Raw genomic sequence first — 15,363 nt, 5'->3', positions numbered from 1 at the left:
CCCCACTCTTGGTTGGGGTGACTGACACCTCCAGAGCAGACCCCTCAGTGCGCATCCGGAGCTGGATCCCTCGGGAAGCGGCCCTTCGCCATGCCCAGCGGGGTCGTCCCCTGGGCTGGCTCCGCTGCCAGGCCAGATCCCCTGGTGGCTGCTGTGGAGGCTGCAGCTGGGAGCCCTGCGGGGACGGAGTCCTGCGGGGATGGACCCCTGGGCCCTCTTTGCTCCAGCAAAAGTCCCAGGGTTCGCTCTGATGGGTCACTTGGATCCCATGCCCGCTGTGAACCAAGCACTGTAGCCGAGATTGGGCTGTGCCCCTGGCCAGGCTGGCATCCTGTGCCCAGCCTCCTGCCCTGCAGGTAAGGCTGGCACCAAGGGAAGCACATGGCAGAGAATGGGGGAGGGTCAACCAGCAGGGGCACTGCCGGGCCCCGTGGAGGGTGTGTCCCGCCGTCTCCTGGCACATCTGCCAACGTTCTCAATAGCCTGGGAGAATTTGAGCGCTCCCGTCAGAACAGAGCTTCCTCTTCCAAGTGCAAGTGCCCAGGCAGGAGCCCCACGCGGTGGGCATGCCCTCCCCGTCCTGCCCTGCAACACCCAGCTCTGCCCGGCCTTGGCTTCCTGGGAGGGGAACTGAACGGCGGGTGCCCCTCCGCCTTGCTTCCTGCTCCTTCTGCCCATCGTCACGCAGGGGTGACCACCTGCGAGGTGCTCCTCCACGGGAGCACAGCCCCGCGCCCGGCTCCTTCCCCTGCGCCCACAGCGCTTGTGGGTTTTGTTGTGTTTGGTAGGTGGGATGGAGCACAGGGTGCCTCATCACTGAGCTAGAGCTCCAGCCCTTTTTAAAAAATTTGAGACAGGGCCTTGCTAAATTGCTGAGGCTGGCCTTGGACCTGCGATCCTCCTGCCTCAGCCTCCTGAGCTGCTGAATTGCTGGCTTGTTCTTATGTTTTGACCGTGACTGGGGTGCTTCTAGGACATTCTTGCACCTGCTGCTTGGTGCACCTGCGTCTGCATTTCTCTGGCGTTTTATCTGAAGATAAAAAATACCCACACGTTTCCCTTTCCAGGCCTGGGGAATTTCTTGGACTCAGAACTCCCTCACCTCAAACCTCTGGGTCTCACGAGAGCCTCTGACGTGCCCAACGGGGCTCCTTCCTCACAACCGTGGCAATCCTGGGCAATCTCGTCTGGTTAGGTGCCATAAAGCCATAAATTAATTACGCTTATTGCCCGGGCTAGTCTCTTTCAGGGCGTTTGGAAATAAAGTGGCGGAGAAGCTCAGGTGCCTGCGTGCAGGTGCTGGCAGCCATGTGGCTGCCCTGAAGCAGCCGCCCTGGCGCTGCTGGTGTCCCGGGGTGGGAGGCTGCGGGGCTGCTCGGGCGCTCTGCCTCCAGGGCCTGGCGGGCTGGAGCACACCTCCCTCCCGGAGGCCGCGCTGGGCCGACGCCTTCGCCTGTGGGCCGTTCTCGCTGCGGATGGGCAGGCGGGAGACCCGGTCTTCCAAATTGCATAGGTCCGCCCCACAGGGGCTCGAGGGGACTGCAAAGAGCCCAAGGAGCGTGGGCTTCCATTGGCCTCTTCCATTCTCTGAGTCCTTCCCATTACGAAGGCTCTGGGTGCGGAGAGGCGCGAAGACCTTCCCAGTCTGTGTCACTCAACCTGACTTTAACAGAGAAAGAGCAGGTGTCAGTCAAAGCCTCGTGCCAGGAGTGGGTCTGGTTAGGATCCACAGCATTCATTAGTTTCCTCTTATTTATTATAAATTGATTCCAACATTTACTTTGTTTTGAACCAGGGGTGCTGTACCCTGAGCTTCAGCCCCAGCTCTTTTTATTTATCTTTTAGGTACCAGGGATTGAACCCAGGGGTGCTTAACCACTGAGCCACATCCCAGCCCTTCTTAAGAAAACAGTTTTATTTAGAGACAGGGTCTCACTGAGTTGCTTAGGGCCTCACTGAGTCGCTGAGGCTGCTTTGGGCTCGGGATCCTCCTGCCTCAGCCTCCGAACTGCTGGGATTCAGGCGTGCGCCTCTGCGCCCAGGGAAATCCCAGGTCTTCCTTCAGACTGACACTGGGCTTTGCTGAGAAACGCAGCAACAGCCCAGAATTCAAGGTTGGGAGGTGCGCAGAGCCCCAGGTTGGTCACCACCTGGCCGCAAAGGAAGGGCTGATGGTTCCGGGGAGGGAGACCTGGACTCTGGGTTTTTCCTTTGACTTTTTTAAAATCGAGGTGCAGTTCATATGCCATACGGTCCCCCATTTTGAAGTGTGCGCTTCACGGACATCCAGGACGCCCACGCTGTCGCGGGGCGGCCACCCCTCCGTTCCAGAGCACGGTCATCCCCTGAAGCAGACCCCGTGCCCATCAACCTCGCCCTGCTCTCTGTCCCGAGGAGCTCCTGACACTGAGGGGCTCCTTGACAACTCTGATCGCCGGGCCGCGGGCCAGCACCCCGGGGGCTGGCGTCTGCCATTGGGGTGCTCTGTGAGGTCCGGCCTCACGTTTCTGTGTGGGGGTTTCTCACTCGGAGGGCGAGGCCGGTTGTCCCTGCTCACCAGAACGCGCCACCCCGGAGACGGGCCGCGTGTCGCCCTCTGTGAGTCTCCTTCCCGCCCACCCGCCGTGCACCCCACCCTGGAACGCGCTCCCGGCCTGGGCCTGGTGTCTGTTGGAGGCCACCCCAGGGTCAGCCCCTCCTGCTTCCCTCTCCGCCAGCTTGTCCCGGCCGTGTCCCTGTGCCTGGGCCTCAGGCCCCCGGCCGGTCCTGGTCCCGGAGGAGCTCTGCAGACTGCGGCTGTCCCTTCTGCAGCCTGGACCCCGCTCAGGGCCGCGCCTGCAGGGCCTGCCCTCCTCCTGACGGCCTCTGATGGCCTCTGCCCTCTGTCTTCCAGGCGCGCCCCTGTTCCTCTCGCACCCCCACTTCCTCAACGCCGACCCGGTCCTGGCAGAAGCGGTGGTGGGCCTGCGCCCCCAGGAGGAGCACTCCCTGTTTCTGGACGTCCACCCGGTGAGCCCTGCTGCCCGGCCCTGGGGCGGGTGGCTTCTGGGGTGGGATGTCGGCCTGGCCCCTGCGGCCCCAGCACAGAGCTGGCTCGAGGCTGGGGGCTGGCGGCCCGGCTTTCTTTGGCGTTGGTACTTCAAGGATGTCCCCGCTTTACCCCGGCTCCATAGTTCAGGGATTTTATTGTCCTTTTACAGGGGTCTATAAAAGGCCCTCAGATCGTAAATCCATTAGAGCTATCAGCCTGGCGGCCTCTGCGGGCTCCTCGGGCACCCTCGGGCTGTGTCAAGCTGCCATAAAGATCCTGAGATACCTGCCCGGGCCTGGCACATCTCACAGATAAATCAGATTCGGGGAATTTGTCCTGTGTGGGGACCAGGAGGGGCCAGTGCCTCCCCAGGACAGGCCTGCCCCTCCCTGGCATCTCTGTCCCCTGCGGTGTCCCGGCTGGACCCCGCGGCCCCCTCGGCCGACTGGGAAATTCTGTGGGTTTCTGCTCCTGGATGCTCCCGCCAGAGAGAGCTCACCTTCTCCCCGAAGACCTTTTTTAACAAATAATTTTTAAAATTGGAAAATAGAAACGGCACGTGGTTACGGAGTACCCCGGTCACTCGTCACCGCGGGTCTCCTGGCGATGGCTGGAGCCGCATCGCGGCCCTGCTGGGCGGGAGCACACAGGATCCGCTTCCGCGGCAGCTCTCGCGGACACAGTTCCCTGTCTCGGTCAGCAGGGCGCCTGGCGGATGCCTGGATCCCTCCTCCTGAGTCCGTGGTCGCCGGCCCCACCTGGGGACTGGCCCTCCGCTCTCCTGTGGCCCACGTTCCGGGGTTCCGCACACAGTGAGGCCGCGCTGTTGGTCTGTGCCTGGCTGGGCCACCCGACGGCTCGGCCTTCTCCACCCCTGTTGTCCCAGTCACGAGAGTCCCTTCGTAAGGCCGCTGTGTGGCCTTCTTCACCTGTTCGTCTGTTGATGGACGCCTGCCTCCATTCCTTTCCTGCTCGCCTCGCAGTGGACATGGGGCGCAGGTGCCTCTGACCATTGCCTTCCATCCTGGGCTCTCAGCCCAGCGCAGAGACGGCTGATGCCACCAGGCTCCGTGTCCAGGAGTCTGAGGGCCGGGCTCCCTCACGCTGGCCCTCTTGTAGGCCTCTGAAGCCCGCGCTCTTCTTCCTCCTCCGCAGTCCCTCTTAGCCGCTCTGCGGGGCCCGGGCCCAGCTCCCTTCCTTCCGTTTGAGTCTGTTCATTTTGCTGCCTCTCTTTCTGCTGCCTTCCGGAGAATTCTGCCAGGAGCACGGTCTCCTCTGTACCAAACGCTGCTGTTTCCTTTTTTTGAGGGGGCACTTGGGATTGAACCAGGGGCACTCGGCCACTGAGCCACCTCCCCAGCCCTATTTGGAATTGTCTTGAGAGGCAGGGGCTCACTGGCGCAGGGCCTTGGTAAGTTGCTGAGGCCGGCTGTGAACTCGCCGTCCTCCTGCCTCAGCCTCCCGAGCCGCTGGGACTGCAGGCCTGTGCCACCACGCCCGGATGCGGTTTTTCTTTCAGAAACTCTTCTTACCAGGTAGAGAGGCAGCAGCAGGCTCGCGTCTGAGCTGGGCGGAAGCAGGGCCTGGGCTGGAGCTGCTCCCAGGGCATGGCTGAGGCTGAGCCAAGGAGGGAGGCTGGGGCCAGCCCAGGAGGCGCCTCCCTGTTCAGGGGGGTCTTGAGGGGTGGGCTGCGCCTGGCCTGGGGGGTGGCAGGTCATGTGCCACCGGTGGGCTTGTGCCTTTGAGAGGGCGAGTGACTGAACCCCTCTGTGCTTCAGTTTCCCCATCCGTAAAGCAGAAGCCATACAGTGCCTACCCCCAGACTAAGGGTCGGCCTCCCTTAAACAATGCTGGTTCCGCCCCAGCACCTTCCTCGCCCGGGGAGGCTTACCACGAGCTGCGCTCGCTCCTGATGGATGTCTTGAGCTCCTGCACGACTTGCGTAGGACGGATGTTCGCCGCGGTGCCTGATAGGGAGGGAGGAGGCAGGTTCCCGGGTGCTCAGGTCGGGGCCCTGGGGGCGCCTGTCGCAGTTGGCCTTGTCCTTGTCCTCGTGGTCTCATGATGGCTGCCAGAGCATCCGACATCGTGTTTTCCACACGACATCACTCAAACCAAAGAGGAGGGGAGCCTCTGGGAGGCTCGGCCCAGGTTTTCACCGGAAGGGGAAGTTCTTCCGAAGTCTTCTTGTTGACTGACGCAGGGTCATGGGCTGCCTGGACTGGCGTCTGGGCTTCCCATCTAACCCTGAACCAGGTCAGTGCTCTCTTAATGGAGCATGGGCAGCGGTGGCCTCTGGGTGGACAGCAGACTGTCAGCCGCATGTGTCGAGTGCCTAATCAGCAGAGGCCAGCGCTTGGTAAGCGGTCGCCATCTTGGTGGATAGCCCGGGCCCGCTGGGATGCAGGATTTCCACAGTGCACGTACCGTGCGACCAGCACCAGAAGGGGGAGGCAAGAGGCACCCCGCCCACCCCACCCTGGGGCGTCTTGGTGCCACTGCCCAGGCCAGGGCACGGATGATGAGCTTTACCTGAACCAACCCTGTGTGGCACCAGCTGGCCTTAGGTCTTACCAGGTGGAATTCATGCAGGTGCCCCTGGGGCTTCTGCCACCCGCTGTGCGGGTCCCCCAGGCTGGGACTGGTGGCCACTCGGGGTTTCCGGTCGGGGCTGTGATGGGTACAGCCGCCAGGCGCGTCCTGTGCCAGCTGCGTGTGGACATGCTCTCCTCTCTTGAGCAACACCGGGCCTGGTTACTGGCTGTTGGGTGCGTACGCGTCCCCTGGGGACATTGCCCAACGACACTTGGGGCGCCGTATCAGTGGACGCTCCTGCCAGCCGGGTCAGCGCGAGCCAGCGGGGCCTCTGGTGTCCCGGCTCTTCCTCTGGTGTCCCGGCTCTTCCTCTGGCGTGCCCGAGTCTTTGCGAGTTAGCGTCCGGCCTCTTCCTGCCCAGGAACAGAGCTTGGCAGCGAGGTCGGCTCCTCCGCCCGTGTCCCTCCGTCCCCTGCAAGGGCGGCGCAGGCCGCCAGCGAGGAGGGGTGGGAGTGCAGTGGGGGTGGCCCGGCGGCCCAGCAGCCCGGCTGTGTGGGGTGCAGGCAGCGCTGGCGCCTCCCCCGGCTTCTCCAGGAGGCCAGGACCTGGAATCCCTTTGGATTTCCGGATGTCATCCTCGAGCTCAGCGCCACGCGATCCCAAGCTCTTCTGCCCCGGCTCCCTGGCTGGTCTGCCTCTGCCCGGGGCGGGCGCCTGCTCTGTGTCTGCGGGGTCTTCTCGGCAGGGAGGTCAGGAGCTGTGGGGTGATTCAGACCGTCCCGCGGAGGCTGCGCGTGCTGTGAAGAGGGCCCAGGGCCTGGGTTCAGGTCTCAGCTCAGCGCCCCCATTTCCGACTCCTCCAGGTTGGGCCGCGGCATCTGAGAGGAGCCTCCCCTGGCCTCCCCCAGGCCTGGGAAGGCAGTGGCCGCGTCCCACCCTGGGGTCCTGAGCCCTTCCCGAGAGTCCCCGATGCTGCTGCTGCTGGCCGGGCCTCACGCAGGGCGGTGGGTTAAAGGCCCGAGCGCCACCCTGAGCCCCAGGTGGCTTTGGACGCAGGGCCTGCTCCAGAGCCTGGGCCTTGCCGGGCCTCTGCCTGGGCTCCAGCCCTACGCTGCCCAGTGGTCAGCACAGAGGACAGGACCCTGCTGTCCCTGCCCAGCCTGGGAGCTTCCTGGGCTGCTTCTGCTCCCTGAGCGTGTGTCCCCTGGGAACCCGGGGGCTTCGAGGCTGCCCAGGGAGGGGGTGGCAGGCCTGCGGGGGTCTCAGACCTGCAGAAGGCACCACGCCCTTCCTGGAGCCCTAGCCGCTCAGGCTTCCTTCCTACTGCTGGTGTCCTGTCCAGCAGGGTCGAGGTCAAGAAGCAGCAGGTCAGCAGGGAAGATCCCGCCTCCCTTTTTGGAGAACAAAGGGCCCCCGCGGAGCCACTTGAAAGCAGCCCATTCCTTCCTGCCCTGCCCCCGAGGGCAGCTCAGGTGAAAAGGGGTTTGGCGGTGGCCTCCCCTCCGTCCTGGCTCCTGGCTCCCCAGAGGCCCGTCCTGCTCCCACCTGGGGAAGGGGCTTTGCAACCTGACTGGGTCCAGCATCTGAGCTGGGGAGGGACCTGGTCATCGGGGGCCAGTGCCTTCCACAGGAGCTTTCAAGAGGGAGGCAGGAGGCAGGGAGGGGATGGCTGGACAGTGGTCAGAGCAAAGTGGACGGCCGAGGAGCCAGGCCTCCAGCCAAGACAGCCCCACCCCCCTCGGTGGGATACAAGGTGACACCTGTGTCGCCTTAAGCTGTGGGTCACTCGCTGCGCCAGCAGCAGGGCTAACAGACGTGTTCACCCCCGGCAGGTCGGGAGAGCGCAGTGGACACATCCTGGGGTTGGTTCAGGTAAGACACTGAAATGTGAAGTGGGACCCTCGGTTTTAAACGCCTGCTTTTGGGGTTTTTGATGTCTCTGAAACGCGTGTCTGGGGGCAGTCAGCCTAGGGCTCGGGCGGACGGCTCCTGGCGTGCGGCTGGGACCTGGCCAGGTGGCGCGTTGTGGGACCACCTCCTGCTTTAGACAATTTCAGAGTCAGAGGGAATCTGGGAGGACAGGCGGAGTTCCCGCACCCGGTGCCCAGTGTCCCCCGGCTTGGCCCCTGGTGACCATTAAGGGGCTGCGTGGCACCCTGGAAGCCGCACCCCCTCTGGCAGGAATCTTCTGGTCTGTTTCTGTCTTTGTGAACAATGGAGGCGTCCTGCAGGAGAGCAGGTGTGCCGGAGGCCACTGCAGAGGCAGCGCCCCGCCGGCCAGGCCCGCCCACCTGCCTGCCTTGAGTGTCCAGGAGGGAGCCCTCACCAGCCCTGCCACGCTGCCTGGCCTCATGCCCGGCTCGCCTCCCGGTGCCCATCGCTGGCCTGTGTGGCCCGTCCTCTTGGGGAGCTTCCCCTGTGTGACCGGCCGCCACCTGTGGCCATTCTCCCCCCAGTGGACTTGTGTGGTCCCCACTGCTGGCTGCTCTGAGCGAAGCGGCCCTGACAGCCTGTGGACCGTCCCCTGTGGCCGTGCAGGTGCCTGGGTGGTGCCCGCGGCGGCTGGGCTTTCCGTGGTAATGGTGCCAGGCCCCTGGCTGCACCTGGCCGGCACGTGCCCCTCAGGCTGCCATCCAGCCCTCCTGGTGTGGGTGAAGGTCCCCGCCGGAGCTGATGGACGATCATCGATGGCTAGGCGCCCGGAGCTGGTGGCAGCTTTGTGACATCTGGGGACCCAGCCTCCTACCCTTCTGCTCCACCAGCCTCTGTGTGTGGCCTCGGTCCTCAGGGCGCCTGTGGTCCCAAGCGGCTGCTGGGTCGTGACTGATTCTGGGTGGCAGGAGGGGACTGGCCCACGGAAGGGGTTTCTGGCGTGAGGACTCGGAGTAGAACGGGCCGTGGGGGCAGCTGCCCAGGAGGGCTTCCGTCTGGTTTCTTCTCTGCTTCTCCCGCTGCGGTGGTCCCCGCGCCTGGGACGGAGCCCGCGTGCCGCGTGGGTCCTGCCCAGAGGTGAAGAGTGCTCAGAGGTCTCGCCGAGAAGGCGGCTTCCAGCGAAGGGCCGCCTGTGTGGGCACCTGGGGGAAGTCCGCCCTGCAGAGGCCACAGCTTGGGACCAGAGCAAGGCCGCGTGGCTGGCAGAGCGAGAGGCGGCGGCTGGGGGAGCCAGTTGTGCAAGACGGCGGGTCACTGCCAGGGACGGGAGGCTGTCCTGAGACGGGGAGGAGCCCCGAGGGGCAGCAGGCAGCCACCTGGCTTGGTCTCCAGGGGCCGTTCTGGGGTGAGCGCGGGCGGGGGAAGCAGGGCAGCCGCAGGGGCCCGAGCCGTGGAGGAGGGCGGGCAGGTTCAAGGCCCACGTGCAGGAGGGCGGCCAGGCCTGGAAGGCGCAGCTGGCGGGAGCGGCGGAGGGGCTGGGGCTCAGCCAGCTTAGGCAACACGTTCTCGGCGCCAGGCGTGGGTTTCTTGTGAAAAGGTCTTTGTTTTTGTTTTTGTTTTCTTTTCCATCTTCTTACCTTTGCCTTTTAAAAGCCAAAGAAACGGGAGCATTGGCCGAGGGCGTGCTGCGGGTGACCTGGCCGGGGTCATCTCCGCTCAGTCCTCCTGCGCTGGCGGCCCACGGGACTGGTACGGGGAGTCCTGGGATGTGTCTGGGTGTAGCTGGTGACTGACAGGAGCGGGCAGGATCGGGTCCTGTCCCAGATCAGGGCCTCTGAGGTCAGTGGCGTGGCCCCTGGGCCAGGGTATGTTGTTGTGCTGAGTCTGTTTCCTGTTGTCCCTGGAGGAGGAATTGGGGTTTGTAATTGACTGGCCAGGTCGCGTCAGTGATTGACTTGTGAAACTCTTTGCACCTGAGCTGGGGACGGCCCAGGAGGTGGGACACTGGCCTGATGTGGACATAGGACGTGGGGGCTGCTCTCCCTGCACCCCTGACCTCAGCGAGGCATTGGGCCTCGAGCCTCAGTGTCCGTGCCTGCAAATTGGGCTGTCGAGTCTTGGCGAGGAGGACTGGGCAGTGTTTCCTGACCCTGCAGAGCTGTCCCCTCTGGGCGCCAGCACATCGGGGCAGGACCCCGTGTTCTTCACCTGTGTGCCTTAGGTTTCTCACGGGCGCCCGTCAGGCGGTGACGGGTTGTGCAGCAGATGACCCGGGCTCCTAGGGACGTCAGAGTGGGTCCGGGCTGCGGCAGAGGCCCCGTGTGGGGAAGGTGGCGTTGGCGTGGAGAGCCGAGGTGGGCCTGGGGCTCTGAGCCCGAGTGGCAGGAACCACCCATAATCACAGTGCTGCACGTTAGGCGCCACCTGTGTGTGCTTGCTGCACCCGTCCTCAGCTCTTCACGCCCTGTGAGGTGGCCCCGCACTCCCGCTCTGCAGGGGAGAACACCGAGGCCCCGCGCCACTAGGGCATGAGGGTGGGGGACTTCAGCCAGATTCGTGGGTGCCAGCGCTTCCTATGGCAGCGTGTTTCAGACCACCCGGCAGGCGGCAGGCAAGATTTTCTAATCACCACATTAAAAAAAAACAAAACGAAACAGGTGACCTGGTGTGGTGGTGCCCGCCTGTAATCCCCCAGCTCTGGAGGCTGAGGCAGGAGGATCGTGAGTTCAAGGCCAGCCTCAGCAACTTAGGGGGGCCCTCAGGAACCGAGCGGGACCCTGTCTCTAAGTAAGAAATAGCAAGGGCGGGGTGTGGCTCAGTGGTTGAGCGCCCCTGGGTTCAGTCCCCAGCCCCAACAAGGAGAAAAGAAAGGAGCAGGCGAATTCATTCGGGTGGTGTATTTTTTGGCCCAGTTTATCTGAGACGTCTCCGTCCCGTCCGTGATCAGCGTGAACGTGGCGGGAACTTGGCTTCCGTGTGACCAGCCAGTCGCCTTTCAGGAGTGGCCGCCACCTGGCTCCCATGGAGCTCACCCTCCTGACCACTTGACTGGTCTCCACGTTCTGGGTCCTGTGCGTCCACGGTGCCGGGTGACTCTCCGCCACTGCAGGTTCCAGAAGTTGTTGACCCCCATGGTCACTCCGGGCCGCCAGGTGGTCCCTCCCACCCTCCAATCTGCTTTGGTCTCTGAGGACTTGCCCGAGGGGTCGGGCCGAGTGGCCCTGGGGTCTGCTGTCTGAGCAGGCGTTTCCAGGCTTCCTCCTGGGGTGGCGGGCGCGTCTGGCCTGCATCGTCGCTGCCGTGGGGACAGCACCTGGTTTCTCCTTTGCTTTGCCGATGGGCAGTAGACGTGGGAGTCGTCACTTCTGGCCGCAGGGCCGCGTGGGCCCTCGCGAGCACGTCCTGCCGGAGCGCTGCCTTCTGTTCTTTCAGTGGTCGCGGGAGTCTTGGTCCCTCTGGTTTGAAGCCCTGCCTGCCTGGTTTTCTCAGCTGCTCCATTTACGCTCCCTCCCGCGAGGCCCAGGGTTCTGATCCACACGTCCTGTCGATCCTTGTTGATTTCCGTTTTTTAAGACCTATTGCCATCCAGGTGGTGGGAGCCGGGCCTCACGGGGATTCCGATGCCCATTCCCTGCAGGGCGTCTTTGCAGAAATGTCCGCTCAAGTCCTTTGCCTGTTCACAGCTGATCTTTTATTTTAAAAAAATCACCTCAACAAAACAGCATGGTATTGGCACCAAAATAGACAGGTAGATCAGTGGTACAGAATAGAGGACACAGACACAAACCCAAATAAATACAATTTTCTAATACTAGACAAAGGTGCCAAAATATGCAATGGAGAAAAGATAGCCTCTTCAACAAATGGTGCTGGGAAAACTGGAAATCCATATGCAACAGAATGAAACTAAACCCCTATCTCTCACCCTGCACAAAACTCAACTCAAAATGGATCAAGGACCTCGGAATCAGACCAGAGACCCTGCATCTTATAGAAGAAAAAGTAGGTTCAAATCTTCACCTTGTTGGCTTAGGATCAGACTTCCTTAACAGGACTCCCATAGCACAAGAAATAAAAGCAAGAATCAACAACTGGGATAGATTCAAACTAAACAGCTTTTCTCTCAGCAAAGGAAACTATCAGCAATGCGAAGAGAGAGCCTACAGAGTGGGAGAAAATCTTTGCCTCTCATACTTCAGATAGAGCACTAATTTCCAGAATATATAAAGAACTCAAAAACTCTACACCAAGAATGCAAATAATCCAATCAACAAATGGGCTAAGGAAATGAATAGACACTTCACAGAAGATCTACAAGCAATCAACAAACATATGAAAAAATGTTCAACATCTCTAGTAATAAGAGAAATGCAAATCAAAACTACACTAAGATTCCATCTCACCCCAATTAGAATGGCGATTATCAAGAATACAAGCAACAATAGATGTTGGAGAGGATGTGGGGAGAAAGGTACACTCATACATTGCTGGTGGGGCTGCAAATTAGTGCAGCCACTCTGGAAAGCACTGTGGAGATTCCTTAGAAAACTTGGAATGGACCCACCATTTGACCCAGCTATCCCACTCCTTGGCCTATACCCAAAGGACTTAAAATCAGCATACTACAGAGATACAGCCATGTTAATGTTCATAGCGGCTCAATTCACAATAGCCAGACTATGGAACCAACCTAGATGCCCTTCAACTGATGAATGGATAAAGAAACTGTGGTATATATATACAATGGAATATTACTCAGCTATAAAGAATAATAAAATCATGGCATTTGCAGGCAAATGGGTGAAATTGAAGAATATCATGCTAAGTGAGATAAGCCAATCTCAAAAATTCCAAAAGAGGAATGATCTCATTGATAAGCGGATGATGACACTTAATGGGGGGTGGGAGGGGGACAAGAATGAAGGAAGGAGGGACTGTATAGAGGGAAAAGAGAGGTGGGAGGGGTGGGGGGGAAGGAAAAAAATAACAATGAATCAAACATCATTACTCTATGTAAATATATGAATATGCAAATGGGATGCTGTTACTCCATGTACAAACAGAAACAGCATGCATCCCATTTGTTTACAATAAAAATAAATTAAAAAAAAAATCACCTCACAGTCCCTAAGCTATTTTGCTGAGGCGTAGCATAGACAGAGAAAGCCACACCTACCCCAGGGGACCCCCGCATCCGCTTCCATCCAGCGAGCCGAGCCCCTGGTGACCAGTGTCCAGACCAGGAAGCAGGTTTGCACCTGGAGACCCTCTCCTGGGCCCTCTGGCACCAGAGGCAGAATCTCCTCTTTTTTTCTTCTTGTTTTTGTCATTGTTTTGAGACAGGGTCTCCGTAAGTTGCTCAGCTTGGTCTTGAACTTGCAAGCCTCCTGCCTCAGCCTGCGAAGTCCCTGGGGTCACAGGTGTGGCCTCTGTTGGACTCCCCGGGGTGATTCTTCCTGTGGCCTCCCTCCACCTGTCTGGCCTCTTCTGAGCCTCGCACGTGGGGTCCTCGTACGCTCGTCTGGTGACGCCTTTGGATGCAGCGTGACTGTTGTATTTTAAAGGCAGCGACGACGCCTGTTCTTTGCCTTTATTTTTCACTCCCACTGTTGTGGGCGATGTCTCACAGCAGTAAATACGTAGGTCGTGGGTGTTTAATGATACAAAGACATAGGTGCATTTAATTTAAAACCTGCTTCCCACACGTTAAGTGTGCAATTCCACGCACCGAGGACTGCTTGGCTCAGAAGAGCCCCAAACTGGGGGAGCCAGCTGAGCCGCCACCCGCTGATGTTGGATGAGCAGCCGGTCCTGGGGGCTGCGGAGCCCTGGCGGCCAGGAGAGGAAGCCGGGAGACACGTGTGGGAACGCTGTGCTGGGCCAGAGGAGCTGACGCTAAGCAGGAGGGGCCACGGGGCGCTGCCTGTGGCCTTTGGTGTCCCCGCTGGTCCCAGAAGCAGAGCATTTTTGACACGTGAAGACTTACATGAAGTCTAGGGTCAGCCAGTCCAGACAGGAAGGGATGTCGCAGTGGCCAGGGGGACTGGGCAGTGGCTCCCGCCGGGTACTGGAGGGAAGAATGTTCTGGAAGCAGACAGGTGAAGGCTGGCGGCTGAGTCCTGGCACCGTGCCCGTCACCTGGGTGGGTGACGTGGGACGCGAATCATGATAAAGCTGTTAAAAACCCCAGCATCACGTTTTCAAGGTACCGCTTCCGCATTTATCCTTCTCAATGGAGAACTTGATAAGTTGGGTTTTTTTTTTATTTCTTTTTGGTACTGGGGACAGAATCCAGGGTCACTTAACCACTGAGCCACATCCCCAGCCCTTGTTAGATTTTATTTATTTCATTTTATTTTTACCTTTTTTTAATTTAATTTTTAAATTTTTTGTTGTGTAGGTGGACACAATACCTTTAATTTAAGTATTTATTTGTACGTGGTGCCGAGGATGGAACCCAGCGCTTCCCACGTGCTAGGCAAGCGCTCTGCCACTGAGCCACCTCCCCAGCCCTTTTTATTTTTATTTTATTTAGAGACAGGGTCTCGCTGAGTTGCTTAGGGCCTGGCTAAGTTGCCGGCGCTGGCCTTGAACTTGAGGTCCTGCTGCCCGGCCTCCAGGTTGCTGCGACCACAGGCGTGCGGCCTGCGCCCAGCTTGATGAGTTCTATCCAACGTGCCTGCCTGGCCGCGTGGCCTCCAGAATCAGGACCGGGGTGTTTCGCCAGCCCGGGCCTCCCAGGGCTCCGTGCAGCTGCGGCCCTGGTCACCACGGGCCTGCTGTCTGCCCTGTGGTCTTCCCTCGTCCAGAGTCACGCGATGCAGCCGCTCTGCGCGGTGTTTGCAGCTGGTCTCCTTTCCCTTGGGGCCGTGTGTTTGGGGCTCACCGTGTGGTCGTCCATTGGAAGTTGGTTCCTTTTGTTGCAGTCTCGCCGTGCGCAGTTTGTCTGTTGACGGGTGTTCGCGCTGCTTCCCTGTATCGCCATTTTAACATACTGGTCACTGGCGGACACTTAGGACAGGTCTAAGGGGCTGCTGGGGCTTTCCCGGGACTCCCTCCCACGCCGGATGGCAAAGCCTGGCTCAGGTTTTAATACCTAGCCCAGGTGTCCCCTCCCCCCGCGGAGGATGGGGAGGACGCGGAGGCCTGCCGGGTTGGATAGAGGGAGAGGCACCCAGCAGGACTCCCCTTGGCCTGCTCCCCACTCCAGGGCTGCGACCCTTGGCCTTGGGAGGGGGACCTGACAGAACCGCAGAATCAGCTCTGTTTGGCAAAAGGCCGTGCGTGTGCTTCACCGCACGGTTATCTAATCAGCTGCCTGGTCCAGATGTCCCTGGTTCACTGTGACCGAGAGGAAAGCATCTGCTGGTCAAAGGCAGGGTGAAGTCCACACCCAGCCCAGAGCCGGGCGTGCAGAGGGTCACCTCAGGTCGGGTGACGACATAGCTCACCTGGATGCCACGGGGTCTGTGGACCCTCTCCTGGGCACTTCACCTGCATGGACTCATCCAAGCCCACGGCAGGCCACATGGTGGACGGGGACCTTCTGCCCATGGCACAGGTGAGGAAATGGAGGGCCAGCGCCTCACTCGTGGCCGCCAAGTCAGGCAAGCTGGGCCCCCGGCCTCTCGAGGCTTCCCAGCCTGGTCAAGGAGCTGGACCGGGGAGGGCAGCAGGAGGGAAGGGATTGGTGCGCTTGGCTGCGAACAGCTTTGTGGAGGGTGACTGACACGGAAGCCGCATGTCAAGTGTATCCAGCACCTGCCAGCCCACCACGGCACCCACACGTCCCCCACCTCCAAAGTCCCCCTGCGTCCCACGGATTCGCGGCTTGTGGCTGGTGCTCTTAGCGGATCCTCCAAGGCGCTGGGCTCTGGCTTGCTTTTTACGGCGGCGTTGGGAACTAGCATCACGGTCACGCAGTT

At 60.5% G+C, this 15,363-nt stretch overlaps 1 protein-coding gene across 1 annotated transcript in view; it reads left to right on the top strand.

Annotated features, from left to right (window-relative positions):
- Positions 1-3,302, top strand: part of LOC306667721 (scavenger receptor class B member 1-like) — a gene marked incomplete at its 3' end in the record, with an annotated part of 49,594 nt that extends 46,292 nt beyond the window's left edge. The window contains 2 exon segments of the mRNA XM_079150423.1: positions 2,894-3,009; positions 3,201-3,302. Of these exon segments, the coding sequence (XP_079006549.1) occupies positions 2,894-3,009; positions 3,201-3,302 (218 nt within the window).
- Between the last annotated feature and the right edge of the window lie 12,061 nt (positions 3,303-15,363).

The sequence above is a fragment of the Sciurus vulgaris genome (genome assembly GCF_902686455.1).
Source record: "Sciurus vulgaris genome assembly, chromosome: 8".
Classification (NCBI taxonomy): Eukaryota; Metazoa; Chordata; class Mammalia; order Rodentia; family Sciuridae; genus Sciurus; species Sciurus vulgaris.
The sequence above is the reverse complement of the archived record's forward strand: the minus strand, read 5'-3'. Positions and strand labels throughout refer to the sequence as shown.